At 53.0% G+C, this 21722-nt stretch overlaps 1 protein-coding gene across 3 annotated transcripts in view; it reads left to right on the top strand.

Moving 5' to 3' along the window:
* LOC143819529 (transcription factor COE1-like) overlaps positions 1-21722 on the top strand; it is an 85311-nt gene that overhangs the window by 7802 nt on the left and 55787 nt on the right. For all 3 annotated transcript variants that reach the window (XM_077301260.1, XM_077301258.1, XM_077301257.1), the window contains exons 3-4: positions 18497-18653; positions 21242-21305. In XM_077301260.1, the coding sequence (XP_077157375.1) occupies positions 18497-18653; positions 21242-21305 (221 nt within the window). The remainder of the gene's footprint in view (positions 1-18496; positions 18654-21241; positions 21306-21722) is intronic.

The raw sequence follows: 21722 nt of genomic DNA, 5'->3' as shown, positions 1-21722 counted from the left end.
GCGAGCCAGGCCGCAGCTGACCAGGGAAGGGCGGTGGTGGGAAAATGCTTCCCGGTCCTTGCAAACTCAGAGCGGAATTCGTATGCTGAGTCTGTCTTCTTACTGGAAATTGTACCCCAAACAAGTCTGTGCATTAGCCGATTTCCTGTAATCGCAGCCGTTAGGACCCTGGAGCAGGGATGCAGGTGCTAGACATGAGATGCATTGCGGCTACAGTGATGCGCCATGATTCCAGAGGCCCCTGGTTCAAATCCTGCCTCTGCCTTAGGAAAGGCTCACTGTCCTCTGTCCCTGTTCCAGGGCTGGGATAATGCTGTTGACCCAGTCTGCCCTCCATAATCAGAGGCACTGTGCATCCCAGCGCCAGGACACAACATTAGGGGAAGGCCTCGGCTGCTCTGCCCTGTGGCTTCCCCTCCAGAGGAGCTGGGTGGCCACTGGGTGGAACTGGATGGGCCCACTGGTTTGACCCAGCAGGGCTCTCCTGGTGCTCTTATGAAGGCCTTGGCCTCTCCGCCCTGTGGTTGGACGTCTAGGGAAACTGTGTGAGGATGCTGGACTGGATGGACACTCTCCCTGGTCTGAGGTTCTTAGGAAGGGCTCAGCTGCTTTGCCCTGTTGGCCCCTGGGTGAGACGGGAGGCTGGACTGGAGGGACCCTCCCTGGCCTGACCCAGCAGGGCTCTTCTGAGGGTCTTCTCAGGGGAAGGCCTCGGCCTCCCTGCCCTGTGGCTGGCCCTGCAGAGGAACTGGCTGGCCCCTGGGAGAGACGGGAGGCTGGACTGGAGGGACCCTCCCTGGCCTGACCCAGCAGGGCTCTTCTGAGGGTCTTCTCAGGGGAAGGCCTCGGCCTCCCTGCCCTGTGGCTGGCCCTGCAGAGGAACTGGCTGGCCCCTGGGTGAGACGGGAGGCTGGACTGGAGGGACCCTCCCTGGCCTGACCCAGCAGGGCTCTTCTGAGGGTCTTCTCAGGGGAAGGCCTCGGCCTCCCTGCCCTGTGGCTGGCCCTGCAGAGGAACTGGCTGGCCCCTGGGTGAGACGGGAGGCTGGACTGGAGGGACCCTCCCTGGCCTGACCCAGCAGGGCTCTTCTGAGGGTCTTCTCAGGGGAAGGCCTCGGCCTCCCTGCCCTGTGGCTGGCCCTGCAGAGGAACTGGCTGGCCCCTGGGTGAGACGGGAGGCTGGACTGGAGGGACCCTCCCTGGCCTGACCCAGCAGGGCTCTTCTGAGGGTCTTCTCAGGGCCTTGGCCTCCTTGCCCTGTGGCTTGCCCTGCAGAGGAACTGGCTGGCCCCTGGGTGAGGCGGGAGGCTGGACTGGAGGGGCCCTCCCTGGCCTGACCCTGCAGGGCTCTTCTGAGGGTCTTATCAGGGGAAGACCTCGGCCTCCCTGCCCTGTGGCTGGCCCTGCAGAGGAACTGGCTGGCCCCTGGGGGAGACGGGAGGCTGGACTGGAGGGACCCTCCCTGGCCTGACCCAGCAGGGCTCTTCTGAGGGTCTTCTCAGGGGAAGGCCTCGGCCTCTCTGCCCTGTGGCTGGCCCTGCAGAGGAATTGGCTGGCCCCTGGGGGATACGGGAGGCTGGACTGGAGGGACCCTCCCTGGCCTGACCCAGCAGGGCTCTTCTGAGGGTCTTCTCAGGGGAAGGGCTTGGCCTCTCTGCCCTGTGGCTGGCCCTGCAGAGGAACTGGCTGGCCCCTGGGGGATACGGGAGGCTGGACTGGAGGGACCCTCCCTGGCCTGACCCAGCAGGGCTCTTCTGATGTTCTTAGGAAGGCCTTGACCTCTCTGCCCTGTTGTTGGCTGTCCAGAAGAACTGGTTGGCCCCTGGGTGAGACGGGAGGCCGGACTATCAGTCTGCCCCAACAGGGCTTATATTCTTACAGAGTTGGGCACTCAAAAGCCCTGTGTTGCTGCTCTGGGTGATGTCCCTGCAGGCACCTAAGATTTTTTTTTTATGTGCTCCTTGGTGTGCCTCCCAGAACTTGAGAAATGGTCCCATTGCCCCCAAAACAAAAGTTCTTGAAGACAAACAACATCTTTTCCATAGGAGGGGAGAAGCTTTTGTGAGTCACCGCTCACTTCCTCAGATACGGTGAGAACGGGAATCCTTCTGTCCTTATATCTCGGAGAGTGGAGTGATCTCAGATGCCGAATGAGCGCGATTGGATCACATGTGATGTGCAGAGGGGTAGACGGGGATGACTCACCTCCTGGCTGCCTCTGAAGACCTGTGAGCAGGGACTGAAAGCTCTCTCCTGCCACAAGTCTGCTTAGTCTTTTGGGGGATACTCTTTGCAGCTGCTACAGGCAGACTAACACAGAGACTTGTCTAGATCTGACATTTATTCTGGCTATGGCGTTTGTGAGACGGAGCCATGGATCCCTGGTTGGGAATCCCTGGTCTAGGGAAAAGAGCAGAGATCTGGGGATGCCCCCAAGAAAAGAAAAGGAGGTTGAGAGGGGACATGATAGCCCTCTTTAAGTATTTGAAAGGTTGTCACTTGGAGGAGGGCAGGATGCTGTTTCTGCTGGCTGCAGAGGAGAGGACACGCAGTAATGGGTTTAAACTTCAAGTACAACGATATAGGCTAGATATCAGGAAAAAAATTTTCACAGTCAGAGTAGTTCAGCAGTGGAATATGCTGCCTAAGGAGGTGGTGAGCTCCCCCTCACTGGCCATCTTCAAGCAAAGGCTGGATACACACTTTTCTTGGATGCTTTAGGATGCTTAGGGCTAATCCTGCGTTCAGCAGGGGGTTGGACTAGATGGCCTTTATGGCCTCTTCCAACTCTATGATTCTATGATTCAAGCATTGAAGGGGAACGCTCAATACAGGTTTGCCTGGGGAAGCTGAGTTAAGAATAGTCGACTTCTTATTTGCTGGAAGATTTTTTCTTCTTTTGCGCTATTTTGCGAGGTTCCTCTCTAGGCGTGCGGCGCTTCGTGATTCGTTTCATGGGAAAGGGGCGTGCTTCTTGCCAAGGGTGATGTCTGTGCTGGAGCTGCCCGTCAGCCTCGCCAGGAAGAGCCTGAGTCCAGACTCTCAGAATTTGTGGCAGGGAAGGTTCTTCCGTGAGTCCCGGCTCACTTCCTCAGATACAGTGAGAACGGGAGTCCCGCTGTCCTTGTGTCACAAGGTTGAGGGATTCCCGTTTTGTGTGGCTAAATACTGCGTCTCCCGTGGGGATAGATCAAGATGGAGAGTTGTGTTAACCTGTCTGTAAGAGTAGAAAAAAGCCGGACTCCAGATGACTCACAGCATCTATGGCTCAATGAAATCAGAGTCCGGGGGCACCTTTAAGACCAACAAAGATTTATTCAAGGCGTGAGCTTTCGAGTGCAAGCACAGAGTGCTTGCACTCGAAAGCTCACGCCTTGAATAAATCTTTGCTGGTCTTAAAGGTGTCCCCGGACTCTGATTTTATTGTGCTACTTCAAACCAACACGGCTACTCATTTGAATCTAGCATTTATGGCAGGAGAGGAGCTTTCATGCGCCACTGCTCACTTCTTCAGAGAATCTGGAAAGGAAGTCCATCGGTCCTCATATCTTGGAGATGCACAGTTGCACTTTCCTCCTTTTGCACCAGAAAGATCCCCCCCCCCCAGCCTCTGTGCCTTAGAGTTGTCAACTCTGGGTTGAAAAATGGCTGGAGATTTTGGCAGTGAGGCCTGGGGAGGGAGGGATTTGAAGAAGGTCAGGATCTCATTGGAGAAGGAAGAAGATTTGGAGTTTATACCCCACTTTTCACTACCTGAAGGAGTCTCGAAAGCAGCTTACGATTGCCTTCCCCCCACAACAGACACCCTATGAGGTCGGTGGGGACCAGAAAGCTCAGAGAGAACTGTGGTTGGCTGCATGTGGAGGAGGTGTGGGGAAGCAGCTCTGATTCTCCACATTAGAGGCTGCGGCTCTTAGCCACGGTGCCACGGTGCTGGCTGTGATGCCACCGAGTCCACCCTCCAAAGCAGCAAGGGGGAACCGAACCCCATTCTCTGCAGATCAGCACAGTCTCCAGGCCCTACATGGAGGCTGGCAACCCTCTATGCCCCTGTAATCAGCAGGAGGGGAATCTTAGTCCCGCAGACCCCCGCGCAGTGAAATGGGGTGGCCAATTTGCATGCTTCCTGGCGGCTTGCGCTTGGAAGAGGCATCTTTACAGGAAGAGCCCCTTTGCCCGTCTCCTTTGCTAGGAAATGCTCAGATTTTCTTCAATAATTAATGGGAGCCGAGCTCCGACGGCGGCTCACCAGGCCTTGTGGAGCGCAGAGTCATTACCAGCAGAGCAGCCACCCCCTCTGCTCCCTCCCCTCGCCTTGAAGGGCCAGCGCTTTGGGGATGCTTGGCTAGGGAAGATGAAGAATCAGGGAGCTTTGGGGGCCAGGAGGCTGCCAGCTCTTTGCTGAGAAATCGCAAAGAGGGGGGATTTTAAAGAGTTTCTCCATTTTGGCAAGCGATTCCAGAGGAGCTGCTGAAAAACTGGTTCCTCGCTGCTCTAAGCTCTATCGTCATGCTCAGCAAAGCTGTAGGATTTCGGACGATCGGTATTTAGTCTTTCAGGAGTGCCCAAGACCATGTGGTGGGCTGGTGGAGGGGGCAGGATTGGAACCCAGCACTTTCTCCCATCACAGCTCCTGGCCTTCCTGCCCTGCAGGCTTGTAATACTTCTGATGGGGCCCGGAAGAGGCTTCAAACGGGGTGTAAGCACAGCCACGAGAAAAAGAAACAGCTTTTATATAGAACAAAATTAGAATCTGGTCAAACTGTAAAGACCGACAAGGTATTTGGGGGAATAAATTCTCAAAAGTCAAACCTCCTTTCTCAGATGCAAGTCAGCATGTGCAGAAGAGATCTTTGACTCTCAAACCCCATACTCTGAAAGTCTTGTTGGTCTTTAAAGGGCCAACAGAAAAAAGAGAGAACCTCTCCAAGGCTATCAAAATCCATATACAGTATAATATATATATACAATACACATTCTGAAGATGAAACTCAAATACTTTGGCCACCTCATGATAAGGAAGGACTCCCTGGAGAAGAGCCTAATGCTGGGAGCGATCGAGGGCAAAAGAAGAAGGGGACGACAGAGAATGAGGTGGCTGGATGGAGTCACTGAAGCAGTCGGTGAAAACTTAAATGGAATGGTAGATGACAGGAAGGCCTGGAGGATCATTGTCCATGGGGTCGCGATGGGTCGGACACGACTTCGCACATAACAACAACAACAACAACAATACACATTCGTAAGAGATTGAATCAAACATCAAAATGTGTCCTATTTCTATTTTAATGAGTAATGAAGCAATGATTAATGAAGCCCTCAGTTCTCAGGTATGGGAGAACTTTGTCCAGAGGCCACTCCCCATACCTGCGAGCTGAAGGCCACTGTTATGTGAATAGAGTTCATGCTACAACTTTGAGTTGGATATATATAGTAAAAAGACGTGATTGTCAGCAATATAGTATAGAAGAAACATTGGAATATTGGAAACTTTGCTGGCAGGGGCTTATGGGAATTGTAGTCCATTGACATCTGGAGGACCGCAGGTTGACTACCCCTGCTCCAGAGCACGCTCACACGTAATTCCTCAGATGTCAGGCAGCCAGGATGAAATGCTGCATGCAGGTAGGCGGCTTTGAGTGTCATGAGATTTAAGTAGAGCCACTTGTGTGGCAGAATGTTGGCCAGGCTTTGATTCAACTTAATTTTGGACTTGGGCCCTTAACCTCTACCTCCAGTTGTAAGAGCCAGTTTCGTGTGATAGTTCAGAGCAGAGACCTCCAATCTGGAGAACTGGGCTTGACTCACTGTTCTTCCTCCACATGCATCCAGCTGGGTGACAGGAAGATCTGTTGTGGGGAGAGGAAGGGAAGGCCATTGGAAGACGCTTGGAGACTCCTTTTGAGTGGTATAAAGCAGGTTTAAAAAAAAACAGCTCTTGTTTGTCTTCTTCTACCTTTTGTGTGTGCGTAGGGGTGTGTGTGCTTACAAGAATGACTCCTGCCATTGTGGGATGCCTGTTTTAGATGAGGCATGCCAAAATCAGGTTCTGGATTATTTTGCTAAAAGGTCTTCCTCCACATCCATGTTAGAGTACGATCCGTTAAACAAAGAAATTCCTAAATCTTGGGCCTTTGGGTCTGTTCCGGAATCATTTTTTCCCCTCTGCTTTCTGGTGCCTCTGGCTTTTAAAAGGTGAAATCTGAGACGGCAATAAATCCAGCCGCCTCCAAACACTTAACCGGGGCGTCTCGTGGTGATAAAATCGGGGTCACGTTTCTTGCATTTTGTCACCCTGCTGTTCTCCGCTCAAATCTCACGTAGTGTTTCCCCCCCCTTTTTTTTTTACAAACCCCCCCCCCCCCCGCCTTTCCCAGAAGGGCCCAGGGTTTAGACCCATGCATTTCCCTTCTGTTCCCTGCCCGGAGAATTCTGATACCAAATGCACTGGCCACGTATAAACCATATCCGAAATCCATTTCTGTATTTACAAATGAAAATTCTAAGTGCCTTAATGGACATTATTATTACAGGGATTCTGGAAATACCTCCAAGTCTCCACTTTGGAGCTCCAAGCCGAAGTGCAAAACACGCCATTGATGCTAGCAGCCTCCGGGCATTTCCGTGGAGAAAGACTCCCGCTCGCCTGCGTGTTTGCAAAATACCCCGAGCCAGAACGATGCTCAAAGCATACCGGACCCTAAGTGGAGAGCAGGATCTCAAAACAGTTTCATGTTTGGCTCTTTAATATAAGAACGCCTTTGTGGAACGGATGGGGGAGTGTCAGCTAGGCTTGCCAACCTCCCGGTGCCATCTGGAGATCTCCCGGAATTGTAACTGCTCTTTAGAGCAGGGGTAGTCAAACTGCGGCCCTCCAGATGTCCATGGACTACAATTCCTAGGAGCCCCCTGCCAGCGAACGCTGGCAGGGGGCTCCTGGGAATTGTAGTCCATGGGCATCTGGAGGGCCGCAGTTTGACTACCCCTGCTCTAGACTATGGAGATTTTGGCTGCTTTAGTGGAAGGGTGCCTCTCCAGATGTCCGTGGACTACAATGACTATAAGCCCCTGCCAGCACGGTGCTGATAGGGGCTCATGGTCATTGTAGTCCATGGACACGCCGGTGATGTTTTAAATAAGGGAGTGCAGAGGTACCATGTAGAATGTAATCAGTTTGCTTAGGCAAATTTAAGCCAGTTTGGTGTCGTGGTTAGGAGTGCGGACTTCTAATCTGGCATGCCGGGTTCGATTCTGCGCTTCCCCACATGCAGCCAGCTGGGTGGCCTTGGGCTCACCACAGCACTGACCGAGCAGTGATTTCAGGGCTCTCTCAGCCTCCCCTCCCTCGCAGGGTGTCTGTTGTGGGGAGAGGAAGGGAAGGCGAATGTAAGCCGCTTTGAGCCTCTTCAGGAAGAGTAAAGTGGCATATAAGAACCAACTCTTCTTCTTCTACTGCTGGCTAGCATGGTGACCTCCCATAACCTATGTTCAGTTGTGGCATCTCTTACTTCAGCCGTTGATTTGTCTATTCACCAAAGGAGATCTGTACATGCGATCATGCCTGCGAGTCTCTTCTTATCTTACTTGTGTTCTGAGTCCCACAGTTTGCACAAGGAAAGGAAACTTCCACACCAGCCTCCTAAGCTATGCAGTATGAGCCTTTCAGAGCCTCTGGCTAAATTGGATAAACCAAGTTATCCTCTATGGACATAGCCTTGTTAGAAATGCTGTCCCTGAATGCCCAACTGGAGATCTTTGGCCATCGGTTTGCTCCAAACAAAGCATCCAATTTTTTGGTTTCTTGCAGCCATTTGTGTTGTCCAGTGAACCATTTGTGCTTTTCCAGGGTCTGGCAAAGACAATCCTGGCAGATGCAGATTTCGGAGCTGGCCTGACGTTTTTTTTTTCCAGGCACAGTGCATTATGCGAAGTTCAGCAGGGCTAAGGCCCCTATCACTGGGAATCTACAGAGAGATTTCGTGGGATCCTTCATTCCACTCAAATGTAGTTGAGGGCTTTTCAGATTTAATTAGTGCCAGGGCTACTTCCACAAAGGCCCGAAAAGTGTTATTCAAGGTATCAGCTTTCATGCGCATGTACCCAAAAGCTCCTACTTTGAATAAAACTCTGTTGGTTTTCAAGGTGCCCTTGGACTCAACCTTTGTTCTGTTGCTCCAGACCAGCATGGGACCCACCTGAACCTGGTCCCGGTGCAAGGTACTTTGTGGCCTGGAGCAAGGTGCAGCTACTCTAGGCTGCTGGAAGGCGGGCTCTGAGGCATCCTATCCTGCAGATCTTTCTCCTCTCCCCAAACCTGGCACTCCCCAGACTACATTTCGTCCAAATCTCCAGGAATATCCCAACCCAGAGCTGGCAAACCTAAACAGCAGTGAAACAGCATGAAAATTACAAGTTAAAAAGCAGTCACACGAGAGGGAAGATCTTAGAGTCGTGGAAACAATTGCGATAGAAAGAGAGAAATGCCTCAGCTCCACCAGGGAAGGTGAACTTAGGGAAATAAAAGGCAGAATTGCCTTTTAAAAGTGTGTGCCTATAGTGTTGTTGTTGTTTTTTTTGGGTGGGGGAGGTACCCCATAAGCCCAAATTTCAGTTGATTTGCAATGTATTGCTTTGAAAAGATAGCTGTTTGAGTGTAAGTTCTGGCACAATTAGTCAAGCATGAGTAGCATTTTTAATTTTGTGTACAAGCAAAGATTGTACATGAGCAAAATCGAACTCCTTTAAGGAGCCACTGGGTTTTCTTAGTTTGTTTCTCTTCTTGCTCTTCTCCATGGGTTGAAGACCGGGAGGGAAAATTGACTTTTTCCAGAGGACTTTCTTTTCCTGGGCTTCTTTTAGGCTGAGATACCGTGACTTGGACAGCCCTTCTAGAGAGTCTGGACGGGTATAACGTAATAGAGAAGGACCTGGATAGGGACTAACACCACAGAGTTCCTCTTTCAAAGAAAGATTCAAGCGGGTCGCCGTGTTGGTCTGCAGCAGCAGAACAAGAGTCCAGGGACACCTTTAGAGCCAACCAAGTTTTATTCAAGATACCAGCCCACGAAAACTCATCCCTCAACTCAAACTTTGTTGGTCCTAAAGGTGCCGCTGGAAATTTGGTCTTCCGAAGAAGCCACTTTCTCCAGGGGAACTGCTCTTTATAGTCTGGAGATGGTTGTCATTCCGGGACATCTCCAGAGCCCACCTGGAGGTTGGCAACTCTAGCTCTTGAGGATGGTTGGGTGAAGAAGTCAGAAGTGACCCTCCAGGCAGTAGGGGATCTGAAGCAGCTCTTTCTGTTCGGCAGAATTCCTTCTAGAGCTGAAGCGTTGCTTTCAGGGGTAGTCAACCTGTGGTCCTCCAGATGTCCATGGACTACAATTCCCATGAGCCCCTGCTAGCGATTGCTGGCAGGGGCTCATGTGAAATGTAGTCCATGGACATCTGGAGGACCACAGGTTGACTACCCATGAGAGTGCAGAAATACAAATGCTCCGAATTACCCGAATTTTGCAGTCGGTTTTCTGATTTGGGCACAGCGCTGTGGATTTTAGCGTTGGGTTCATTGATTGTATTTGCATATATTTGCATACTGTCCAAAGTGCTGCGGGTGCCTGTCTGAGATACCGGAGGGCATACAAGATCGCTTACAGTTTAATAAGCAAAAGTGACCGACTCTGGCTAGACAGAACGGCTCCCGCTGGCGTTTACATTTCCTAAGTCAGCATCAAGAACAAAAATTCAAATGTGGGTCATTAACTCTCAGCTCCGTTGCCATATGATGTCACTTCCTGGGGACTGTATGTAACCTTTCTCTAGTACAGGGGTAGTCAACCTGTGGTCCTCCAGATGTCCATGGACTACAATTCCCATGAGCCCCTGCCAGCATTTGCTGGCAGGGGCTCATGGGAACTGTAGTCCATGGACATCTGGAGGACCACAGGTTGACTACCCCTGCTCTAGTATATAAGGGTCTCCTTTGGACCACTCCCTTCCTTCCCTTTGCTTGCTAACCTCCAGATGCAGCCTGAAGCTCTCCCAGAATATCAACTAAACTCAGGTGCCTCCCTCTTTTCCTTAACCTGGAAAAAACCACTAAACTAACCTTCCTTTTGAGTAAATATTTCTTCATGAACATGCCGATATCCCACAGGGCTTCAAATGGGATGAGAAAAAGTTTGTGAAGTCATTAGTCAGGGGCTAATGGATCAGAGGAGCCTCTCTGTTCAAGCGCACACTACCCCCAGATACTAGTTGGTGATTAGCAAACAGTGCTCCTCAATCACTGATTAGCAATCAGTGCTCCTCAAAAGCCCATGTTGTGGCTCTCTGATCCAGTGCAGATGGCCTAATCTAAGCCTGCAAGCTTTCTCAAAACATTTCGAGAATTCGTCAAGCGGATGAGAGAATGTTCAGCTGGCTCCGTTGCCAGACCCTAGTCGGGGGCTCAGAATCACCCCTGACCTCCAGGCCACGGGGGTCACTTCCCCGGGACAACATAGCTGCGGACTCTACGGCCCTTTACCCAGCCGAGGTCAGGCTACGCTCTCCCCAGATATATTTATTTGACTTTTATTCTGCCCTCCAAGCGCGCAGAATCTCCAGGAATCTCCAGCCCTGAAGCTGGCATCCCGATAGCCTTTGGCTGCAGTTCACCCTGGCATGAGAGCCGGGGGCAGAGCTAGCCCAAAGTGGCGATTCCAGCCCAGCCTGGAGGGGGGGGGCTCAAAGGCCCCGAGGTGCCCCAGCTGCTTCCGAGGGCTTTTCTGAAGCCGACACCGCAGGATCGGCGCAAGGAGAGCGAGACGGCCCAGGCGGCTGAGAGACGACACTGTCGGGCTCTCTGAGACGCTGCAGGCAGCTTTGAGCAGCCGGTCTCCCTGGAGGAGAGGCAGCAGTGGCTTCCGGAAGCCCCGACAGCCGTCTTGGAGCGCTGGAGGGAAATCCCACACATGAGCCTGGCTTCAAAATGGGCCCCCGGAAAGATATGTTTGGGGGGATTTTTAAAATAATAGACAGGAGGAATTAAAAAAAAAAATCTCTTACCCAGGATGTGAAACTGCGTGCAGAAAACAAACCTGCCCGGTACGAAACCAAAGCATCTAAGTCAGAGCTCTGTTCTCATAGCCAACTCCGATTTTGGACCTCCCAGGAGATTTGGGTGCAATGGGAGAGTTACGTGTTGTTGATGTTAGACCTGGCTAGCATGGTGGTGTTGCGGTTTAGAGCAGCGGCTTCTAAATCTGGTGAGCTGGGTGTGATTCCCCTCTTCTCCTCCACAGGCAGCCAGCTGGGTCACCTTGGGCTCCTCACAGTCCCGCTGCAGCTGTTCTGGCTGAGCAGTCCTTTTAGAGCTCTCTCAGCCCCACCGCCCTCACAGGGTGGCTGTTGTGGGAAGAGGGAGAGAAGAGGGAGTCAGCCACTTTGAGCCTCCGTCCGGTAGTGAAAAGAAGGGTATAAAAACCTGCTCTTCTTGGTCATCGTCTTTCTGAGTCGCTTAGATCCCATGGAGCAAGGCAGTTCTAAAAGGCCTTTCAGTGACGTAGATTGTGCAGGGCCAAGGTCACCGGAGCCCCTGCTGACCCCTTCCCTAACACGGGTCAAGTGTTTTTAGAACGTGGGCAGGCCTTTTGTCCTGCGAGGCTCCTGATTGGCTGCTGGGGTTTTGACCGCCTGTGCAAATTACAAAGCGCTTGGCTGTTCTTGAAAGAGTTATCTAAACTAGCGCTCATGTTACTGTCATCAAATAATAATAAAATTAAACCCTGTGTGCAAGTGACCTCCAAAACATCCTCTCCTTAACAGCTTTGCTCCAGTCTTGTAAACGGAGGATCGTGGCCTCCTTTGACCGAATCAATCCGTCCCGTGTTGGGCTTTCTCGTTTCCCTTCTTCTGTCTTTTCCAGGGACTCTGTCTTCTCATGGTGTGAAAAAAGCTCAATAGACCTTTCAGCTTCTGGGGAGACTTCCAGCTTGATTTGATTTAGAACCCATTTACTATTTCTCTCTTCAAACTGCGGCCCTCCAGATGTCCATGGACTACATTCGCTGGCAGGGGCTCATGGGAATTGTAGTCCATGAACATCTGGAGGGCCGCAGTTTGACTACCCCTGGTCGACGGCATCTGCAAGACCCTTCTCCAACAGCACCTTTCAGAGGCATGGACTCTCTTCCTGTCAGCTCTCTTTGTTGTGTGGCTTTCACACCCGTCTGTAGGAATGTGGACTCTCACAGTATGAAATATCTCTCTCCCAGTCACTAGTGATGCATCTTACCCTTAAGGTTCCTAGACTCCAGGGGCACCCTTAAGACCAACAAAGTCTTATGTAGCTGGCGAATTGTGCACGCTCACAAAAGCTTCTATCCAGAACCCAACTTTGTTGATCTTCAAGGTGCCACAAGGCTCAAACCTTGTTCTGATGCGTCAGACCAACACGGAAACCCACCCGAACCTATCTGAAGCCGTATGCATGCACAGGAAAGCTTCTTCCCAGAATTAAACCAGAAAGCCAGTTTGGTGTCGTGGTTAGGAGCGCGGACTTCTAATCTGGCATGCTGAGTTCGATTCTGCACTCCCTGACATGCAGCCAGCTGGGTGACCTTGGGCTCGCCATGGCACTGATAAAACTGTTCTGACCGAGCAGGAATATCAGGGCTCTCTCAGCCTCACCCACCTTACAGGTTTCTGTTGTGGGGAGAGGAAAGGAAAGGTGACTGTAAGCCGCTTTGAGCCTCCTTTGGGTAGAGAAAAGTGGCACATAAGAACCAACTCTTCTTCTTCTTCTTCTTCTTCTTCTTCTTCTTCTTCTTCTTCTTCTTCTTCTTCTTCTTCTTCTTCTTCTTCTTCTTCTTCACTTTGTTGGCCTTCAAGTTGCCCCTGGATTCAAACTTTATTCTGCCACTTCAGACCAGCATTTCAGACTCACCTGGGTCTAATGTCAGGATCTTGGCTAGCTTGTTCATGGTTTGACCTACTCACCTGGGAATGCATCCTTACTGGGGAATAAGCACCATCATGTAGAGAGGGATTTACTTCTGAGTAAGCACAGTTAGGATTGCTCCATCCCCGTTGAGCAAATCCTTCAATATTTCCCATTATTTAAAAAAAACACCACTAAACTCCTGAGGCCCCAGCAGTAGGGCAGCCTAGATTCAAATCCCCGCTGAGCCATGACGTTCGCCGTGTTCTTGAGGCCGTGGCAGGGAGAAGCAAGGACGCTGCCCAGAGCCAAGAAGGGCGAGAGAAGAATGCTGGGGAGCAACTGGACAATTCCTCAGAACGCATAACGTCATGGAGTCCACAGTTATTCGATGTTCCCTCGCATCAGATTGCAGGGCCAAAGACATGCTTGGATGGAACCAGATTGTTTTCATCTTGACCTTTAAAAAAATCCAGCTCAGTGAAGATGGAGTCCAGCTTTCAGATCGGGCTGATGGTTCCTCCCTCCATCTCCTTCGACTGTCCAGATACGGGCTCTGGCAAACTTCATTCCAGTGCGCTCAGCTTGGACATATTTGCCTTTGGGTGGAACGGAATCTGTCATCGTGGTCAACGGGATGTCTGAATGTTGACCCGCTTGGGGGGGTGGGGTTGCGTTTTGAAGCCAGAAGTGCTGCAATAATTCTTGAGAAGTGTCCCCAGGCCAGGCATTTCCACCAAAACGGTTTATTTGTGTGGCTTGACTGCTGTCATCTCTCTGTTCAGGATCGGCCCTGGCAGACGCTCCACCCACCCACAGACATCTCTCCTGCTACCTGCCTCTAACTAGAGTCACTGAGGAGGGCTTGCCAACTAGAGAAATATGCAGGACAGGCAAGTATAAAGACAGGCAGGAGGCGGTGGGGCTGCTGGTGGGCCAGCGGGGACCCCTGGGCACTGTCTGCCCAAGGCCACTCGAAACCTGGAGACAGCCCTACCCTTTTTCACATGAACACGCTTACAAGTCAGGTACATGAGAGCCAGCGGGATCTCGTGGTTAAGAGCAGCAGCTTCCAATCAGGCGAGCTGGGTTTAATTCTCCACCCTGGGCGACCTTGGGCTAGTCACAGTTCTGGAGAGCTGTTCTTACACAGCAGTTCTGTCAGAGCTCTCTCGGCCCCTCCTCCGTCACACGGTGCCTGTTGCGGGGAAAGGAAGGGAAGCCTCTCTGAGACTCCTTCGGGAAGAGCAAAGCGGAATATAAAAACCAACTCTTCTTCTTCTACATTTGATTTTCCATTTTTGTGGTTTGCGTCATTGTCATGTTCCATGCGTACAGAGGAAGAGGTGACAATACAATCCCAGTTCTGTTGGTGACCTGAGCGTGCATTGGCTCTTTCGTGCACACAGGGGCATGCATGTGCAAGCAGGCAGTAGGGACGTTTCCTGGAATGTGTGCCTGGGAATTTTTTGAAGGTAGCTGTGCTGGCTGCCAGGATGCTTCTAGGCTGGATTCAGGGTTCTGGTTCTGAACCCCCAAACCTTCAGGGTTTGGATACAGAGTGATGTAGTGATGGAGAAAAGTACTAACCGGTCCCAGCCCATTGATGGTGGCCCCCCGGGGCTTTCAAGGAACAAGAGGGACAAGCTCTCGTGAGCCATTGCAACCCCACAATGTCCTTCTGCTCCGTCGCCCAAGGATTAACCTGGGCTGACCCTGCTTAACTTCCGAGATCTATGAGACTGGACTGGGCCCGGCCCATCCTGGTCAAAGCCAGGAATATCATAGACAACTCCTTTTGGACTGTCAGGTGTCCTCCTTATTATAGCTTCTGAACGTAGCAATATAGGAAGAGCCCTGCTGGGTCAGACCAGGGAGGGTCCCTCCAGTCCAGCCTCCCGTCTCACCCAGGGGCCAGCCAGTTCCTCTGCAGGGCCAGCCACAGGGCAGGGAGGCCGAGGCCTTCCCCTGAGAAGACCCTCAGAAGAGCCCTGCTGGGTCAGGCCAGGGAGGGTCCCTCCAGTCCAGCCTCCCGTCTCCCCCAGGGGCCAGCCAGTTCCTCTGCAGGGCCAGCCACAGGGCAGAGAGGCCGAGGCCTTCCCCTGAGAAGACCCTCAGAAGAGCCCTGCTGGGTCAGGCCAGGGAGGGTCCCTCCAGTCCAGCCTCCCGTCTCACACAGGGGCCAGCCAGTTCCTCTGCAGGGCCAGCCACAGGGCAGAGAGGCCGAGGCCTTCCCCTGAGAAGACCCTCAGAAGAGCCCTGCTGGGTCAGGCCAGGGAGGGCCCATCCAGTCCAGCCTCCCGTCTCACCCAGGGGCCAGCCAGTTCTTCTGCAGGGCCAGCCACAGGGTAGAGAGGCCGAGGCCTTCATAAGGACATCAGAGGAGCCCTGCTGGGTCAGACCCATGGTCCCTCTGGTTCAGCATCCTGTCTCTCACAGGGGCCAACCAGTTCCTTGGGAGGGTCAACAACAGGACGGTACTCCAAGTGAGGCCAAACCAGAGCAGAGCAAAGTACCATCACCATGAGTATCAATGGCTACTAGCCATGGTGGCTGAGGGGAACCTCCATGTTCAGAGGCAGCCAACCTCTGGATCCCAGAGTCAGGAGGTAACAGCAGGGAAAGGCCTCGGCCTCTCTGCCCTGTTGTTGACCCTCCTGAAGAACTGGTTGGCCAAGACAGGATGTTGGACTAGATGGGCCACCGCTCTGACCCACTGAGGCTCTTCTGAGGTTCTTGCGTGCAAATTGGGTCTGGGAGCCACGGGGATAATCCGTCTGCAGTTGGCACAGGAGACCAACAGGTGGCATCCTTTATTCAGCCATGCCCGGGAACTTCAAGATGAGGGGAAATCAGGAGGTTTTGGGCCAACTTTGCACAGGGGCTGCTTGGGGGAGCAAGGGGGGGAGCCCCTCTGCAGGGCTGTTGTCCCTGCCTGTCACAGACACCTGACATCTGGGCATAGCCCTGTGCTGTGCAAGAGCGGTGTCCGAGGGCCCCTTTCCAGTGCTGCACAGCAGAGTGGAATGCCGCTCACGGTGGGATGGGGCTTTTGCATGCCCCAAGGATTGTGGCCCGGTGGCGCCACCCCCACCCCCACCCCCCACTCAGCATGTCAACATATTGCAGGGTGCATCTTTCGTAGCCTGCAGCGCCCCTTTTGGGGGCAACTGAAAGTGTGTTGAGAACACTGGCAGCCCATCTCTGAGAATAAAGTGTCTTTAGCTTTGCAGTATCATTTCCTAGCTTTGTCGGGTTTATAAACATATTTTAAAAATATCCAACTGTATATCGCCAGGGGACGGAAGGTGTCATAGTGTAGCCCCATCTTGTTAGAGCTCAGGATCTAAGCCTCTCGCTTGTGGGAGACCACTAAGAAAATCTGCAGAGGCAGGCCATGGCAAATTCTCCCTGCTTCTCGCTTGCCTTGAAAGCCCCTTGGATGGGGTTGCCATTAAGTCAGTCCGTGGATAGGAGACCACCAAGGAAGGCTCTGCGGAGGAAGAGAACCGAGTTTGATTCCCCACTCCTCCACTTGCAGGAGGTGACCTTGGACAACCTCAGTTCTTTCAGAGCTCTCTCACCAACCTCGCAGGGTGTCTGTTGGTGGGGAGAGGAAGGGAAAGGTGTTGGAACCTGCTTGGAGGCTCCTTTGGGTAGTAAAAAGCAGGGTACAAAAAAACTGTGGTTCTTTGTCTTCTGTTGTAGAAGGAAATCTGAGACCAGTAGTGGCTGGAAAACTAACAGAGTAAAAGCTCATTATTTAATTTATTCATTGCATGGCAGGCATCTTGTGTGACCAGGAGGTCTTCAGATTGTCTGGCAACCAGGCGACGTTTGGAGGTCTTGTCACGGCCTACTATTCCTCAGTGGTCGTCAGGGCTGGCCCTGCTTTGCTTCCATGATCTGGCGGGGTCGGCCCTGCGTGGGCTACCCAGGGTCTGAGCTCCCTCGGCCAGCTACAGGTTCCAGGAAGCTGGGGGCAGAGGCCAGCCCTGGCTCGCCAGATTGCGGAAGCGGACAAGGGTCAGCTCTGGTTAGTGCCTGGATCGGTACCGCAAGATGAGAAGATGGTCAGTCATTTGAGGGGCTCTGTAGAAAGATATCTCATGTTTGGGGACAGGAGAGCTATTAGAGTGATAGCTAAGTGGAACCTCCACGCTCCAAGACACTCTACCTCTGATTCCCAGATGTGTACTGGGGGGGGGCAAATAGTACCCATGGCTGCTGTTAGTTCTTCAGTCAGGATTGTCTGCTCAGACTGGCAGTGGCTGAAGTCTTTCTCATCACCTGGTCCTGCACATGGGAGTTGCTGGGGATTGAACCGGGGACCTTCTGTGTGCTAAACAGAGGCTCTACCAATGAACCGCAGCCTCTCCCCACCATCGATCCATCGAGATCTGTACTGGCTACTCAGGCTGGCAGCAGCTCTCCAGGGTCTCAGGCTGAGGTCTTCCCCATCCCCTCCTGCTTGGTCCTTTTAACTGGAGATGCTGCTGGGGATTGAACCGGGGACCTCCTGCAGGCCAAGCAGAGGCTCTTCCGCAGATCCGCAGCCCCCTCAGCCACTGATGCTGCCGGTATCATTCCAGTCTGCCAGGGAAAGGCAGATCCGAGTCCCTTGAGAAACAGATGGGGACGTATTGGCCTCTGGCTGGGACGTCAAGCCACTCTTTCAGCAGTGCCCACCATCCCTGCTGTGACCATTAACAGCAACATGCGGATCTGCTCCGCTTTCTGCCCTTCGGGGAGGGTGCACTTGTGGATTACTGGATTGGGGCCTTCTGACCCCGGCCGCCTGCCACGTACTCCTGAGCTCCCGTAGGCCAGGATTCACCCTCAGCAGGCTTCGGGAAGGCCTCTGAAATGGCCCTGTGATGCGTTGACCCTGTTGACGCTGGTGGTTGGATTATCATGTCCGATTCGCTGGTTCCAGCTGGGTTTTGTGGTCCGGCTGATTTTTAGTGCCTGGATTGAGTTGCACTCTTTCTCTCTGTGTCTGACCAGGGCGCAGTGTCGCTCACTTATTCATTAAAAGGTGAAGGTAAAGGTATCCCCTGTGCAAGGACCGGGTCATGTCTGACCCTTGGGGTGGCGCCCTCCAGCGTTTTCATGGCAGACTCAATACGGGGTGGTTTGCCAGTGCCTTCCCCAGTCATTACCGTTTACCCCCCAGCAGCAAGCTGGGTACTCATTTTACTGACCTCGGAAGGATGGAAGGCTGAGTCAACCTTGAGCCGACTGCTGGGATCGAACTCCCAGCCTCATGGGCAGAACTTTCAGGCTGCATGACTGCTGCCTTACCACCCTGCGCCACAAGAGGTTCTTACACTTATTCATTATTGATGATTAAAATGGTTCTGCCCTCCTTTTCCACAGGCTTCCAATTGGCTTACAATGATCATAACTAAAAACATCTCCGATTAGAACTGTCTTCAGCACACCGTCTCCCGTCCTCTCTGGCTTTCCGGTTACTGATGGGCCTTTGTGAGGGGGGGGTCCCATTTGGGCCAGGCTGTCCCCCTGCCCGCTTCCCTCTCTAACAGTCTCTCTCTCTCGCTCTGTTTCCCCCCAGCGGAATCGGATTGGCTCGGGCCCATTTTGAGAAGCAGCCGCCTTCCAACCTGCGGAAGTCCAACTTCTTCCACTTCGTCCTGGCCATGTACGACAGGCACGGGCAGCCAGTGGAGATTGAGAGGACCTCCTTCATCGACTTCGTGGAAAAGGACAGAGTAAGGTTGGGAGATCTGAGGGGAGGCGGGCCCTGGGAAGCTGGGGGGGGGCTCAGTGGGGCACCATGACGACTCCACCTTCCAGAGCAGCCCTTTTCTCCAGGGAAGACCCGTTGTGATTCCTGGAGATCTCCAGGCCCTGCTTTGAGGTTGGCACCCTGACTTCTCTCCCCCCCTAAGAGATCTGTGGGTCAGGCCTGATGCACCTGGTCCCAGAAGCCAGTGTTGTAGAGGAGGCGCCATCTTGGCATAGTTGGCATCTTCATGAACAACGGGAATTAAATAGGAGGCACGTTCCCCATCTCTTTGCCAGGAAGAGAAGCTGGGGACCAAGCCCTTTGAGGCAAGGCACGGTGGGACTTGGGCATGTTCAGCTTGGAGAAGAGCAGAGGGAGAGGGGACAGGATGGCCCCCTTGAAGGATGTGACGGGTTGTCCCTTGGAGGAGGGCAGGGAAAGTTTCCTGTTGGCAGCAGAGGAGAGGACCCCCAGTCAAGGCTTCAAGCTACATGTCGAATGGGACTGGCCAGATATCAGGGGGAGGGGGGAATTTCACGGTCAGAATAATTCAGCAGTGGAATTGGCCGTCCAAGGGGGTAACACTTCCGAAGCAGCCATTTTCTCCTAGGGGACTGATGTCTGGAGTTTGGAGTTCTGGAGTTATTCCAGGAGATCTCCGTCTTTTGCTTCAGTTCAGTTTAAGATTTCCGATCTTCCAGGGCCTCCCCCTGAGAAGAACATCAGAGGAGCCCTGTGGGTCCGTCTAATCCACCATCCTGACTCAACCCGGGGCCAGCCAATTCCTGGGGAGGGCCAACAGCAGGGCAGAGAGTCCAAGGCCTTTCCCTGAGGTTGCCTCCTAGCTCTGGGATCCAGAGGTTGAGTGCCTCTGAAGGTGGAGGTTCCCCTCGCTCGCACCGGCTAGGACCCATTGACCGTCTTCCCCTCCATCAATCTAATCCCCTCCCCTTTTCAAACTGCTTGTTCTTGTGGCCATCACTGCATCCTCTGGCATCCAGTCCCACCTTTGAATTACTCTCTGTGCAAAGTGGTATTCCACGGCGTCTCTGGGTGGCCAGGGGTTTTCCCGACAGCTGCTGGGAGAAGCCGGCAACTAAGCGGGGCCCATCTGCACAAGAACTCCCACCTTCCTGCCAAGCCTCAGCTTCTCCCAAGGGGGTAGAGAGCAGAGTTCATGTCTCTGCCGGGGGAGGAGGGGGATTCAGATGAAGACTGTGCAGAGGGAGCAGCCCTTAGCTGGAAACGGGAGGGGGCCCTTGTTTGCCCCCAATGAGGCAGTGGATGCCCCACCATCAGGCAGGGGGGATTTCAGAGCCAGCCCCAGAGGAGGTGGAGAAAGGAGCTAGGATGATGACTCAGGTCTCTGGCTGAGGTCTTTCCCATCGTCTCCTGCCTTGTCCTTTTAGCTAGAGATGCCCAGGACTGAACCTGGGGCCTTCGGCCTGCCAAGCAGAGGCAGACACTAAGCCAGGCCCTCTCCATGGCTCTCTGGCTAAGTTCCTTCACATCCCTCCCTACATGGTCCACTTAACTGGAGATGCCAAGGATTGAACTTGGGGATTCTGCATGCCAAGCAAAGATTCTGCCACTGAGCTACAGTTCCTGTCCATTGTTATTGCTGTGTGCCTCTGGTGCCTTTGATTGAAGACTCAGGACAGGAAAGGGATCTTCAAGAAACAATTTTTAAAATTGGCAGGGGGGGGGGTTCCAGTAGCAAGGCTGATGCAGAAAGAGCTTGGGCCACGGGCAGCTGTGGCTGGATGGACCGATGACCAAATAACATCCAATTCTCACGCAGCGACTCAGGATGGGGAATTCCGGCTGACCTCACAGCTGCCGGATGAGCCATAAGCAGATGTTGGACAGCTTTTTCCAAGGGCGCAAGAGCTGAGCCAGTGTGGCAGAGGCCGGTAAGCCTGGGAAGGCCTCATGTTAGAGGGGCTGTTCAGCATCTGCACGGCCAGCCACGGGCCACGTCCCCAGGCCATGTGGGCACTGCACAGAAAGCAGGCTTCAGTTCCCAACTGGGAAGTCTGCAGGTCAGCTCTAGCCCTTGCCGTGCCCTCGCCATGGGGGGGGCCTGAGGCAAGCCCTTCTTTCCGTCATCTCAGAGGATGAGACTAGCCCGCCTTACAGGGTTGTTGTGAGGATTACAAATGTGCATGCAGAGCACTTTGTGCATTCTGAAAAAAGGGTCATTTCTCTGGCTCTTGCTCTCTCCGTCTTGTATCCTGCCCAGGAGCTGATTCGTCTTCTCTCCTCCACATTGTCTTCCCGACAATCCTGCGAGGTAGATGAGTTTGAAGGAGAGTGACCAGCCCCAGGGTCACCCGAGCAGAGCCAGGTTTAAGTCTGTAATTTCCCCCAGCCTCAGTGCAACATTCGGTCATTACACTATCAATAGCGTCATTATTACTACTAGTCTTACTATCCATTATTATTATTATTATTATTGTTATTATTGTTATTATTATTATTATTATTATTATTATTACTATTATCCATGCTGATCGCCCATCACATATAGAATTTCAGAGCAGAGATCTCCTTGCTGCCTTCCTCTTCCAGGAGCAGAACGGAGAGAAGACCAACAACGGAATCCATTACCGGCTGCAGCTGCTGTACAGTAACGGTGAGGACCCAGGGGGTGGGGGGGCGGCTCATGAGGCTGGAGAATGAGGGCATGCCTGTCCAGAGAGCGTAAGGCTTTTGGGAAGCTGCACCAGGGGAGTTCGACCATCCCGTCATTGCCTCAGATCGACAGGTCCAGGAGGTTTCTCTGCTGCTTGTCAAACCCACAAGATCTATTTGACCAGTGGGGCCCAGGGAATGTCTCAGGAGGTCCCTGTCCCCGTGTGTGCCTGCAGAACCATTGAGAAGAGGGTCGTGTCGTCCCCTCCCTCAGCAGCCAGCAGGGCCCTTGTGATGTCGCAGAGCATCCTGGAGCAGACCTCTGGGCCCGTGCGTTGCGCCTGGGATCCGTGGCTTCGTGGTCAGAGAGGTGTGCTCACGATGTCTCAGAGGATGCTGAGACGGGCTTTTCGTGTCC

The sequence above is a fragment of the Paroedura picta genome, chromosome 10 (assembly GCF_049243985.1).
Source record: "Paroedura picta isolate Pp20150507F chromosome 10, Ppicta_v3.0, whole genome shotgun sequence".
Classification (NCBI taxonomy): Eukaryota; Metazoa; Chordata; class Lepidosauria; order Squamata; family Gekkonidae; genus Paroedura; species Paroedura picta.
Note: the sequence above shows the minus strand (reverse complement) of the source record. Positions and strands in the feature narration are given on the sequence as shown.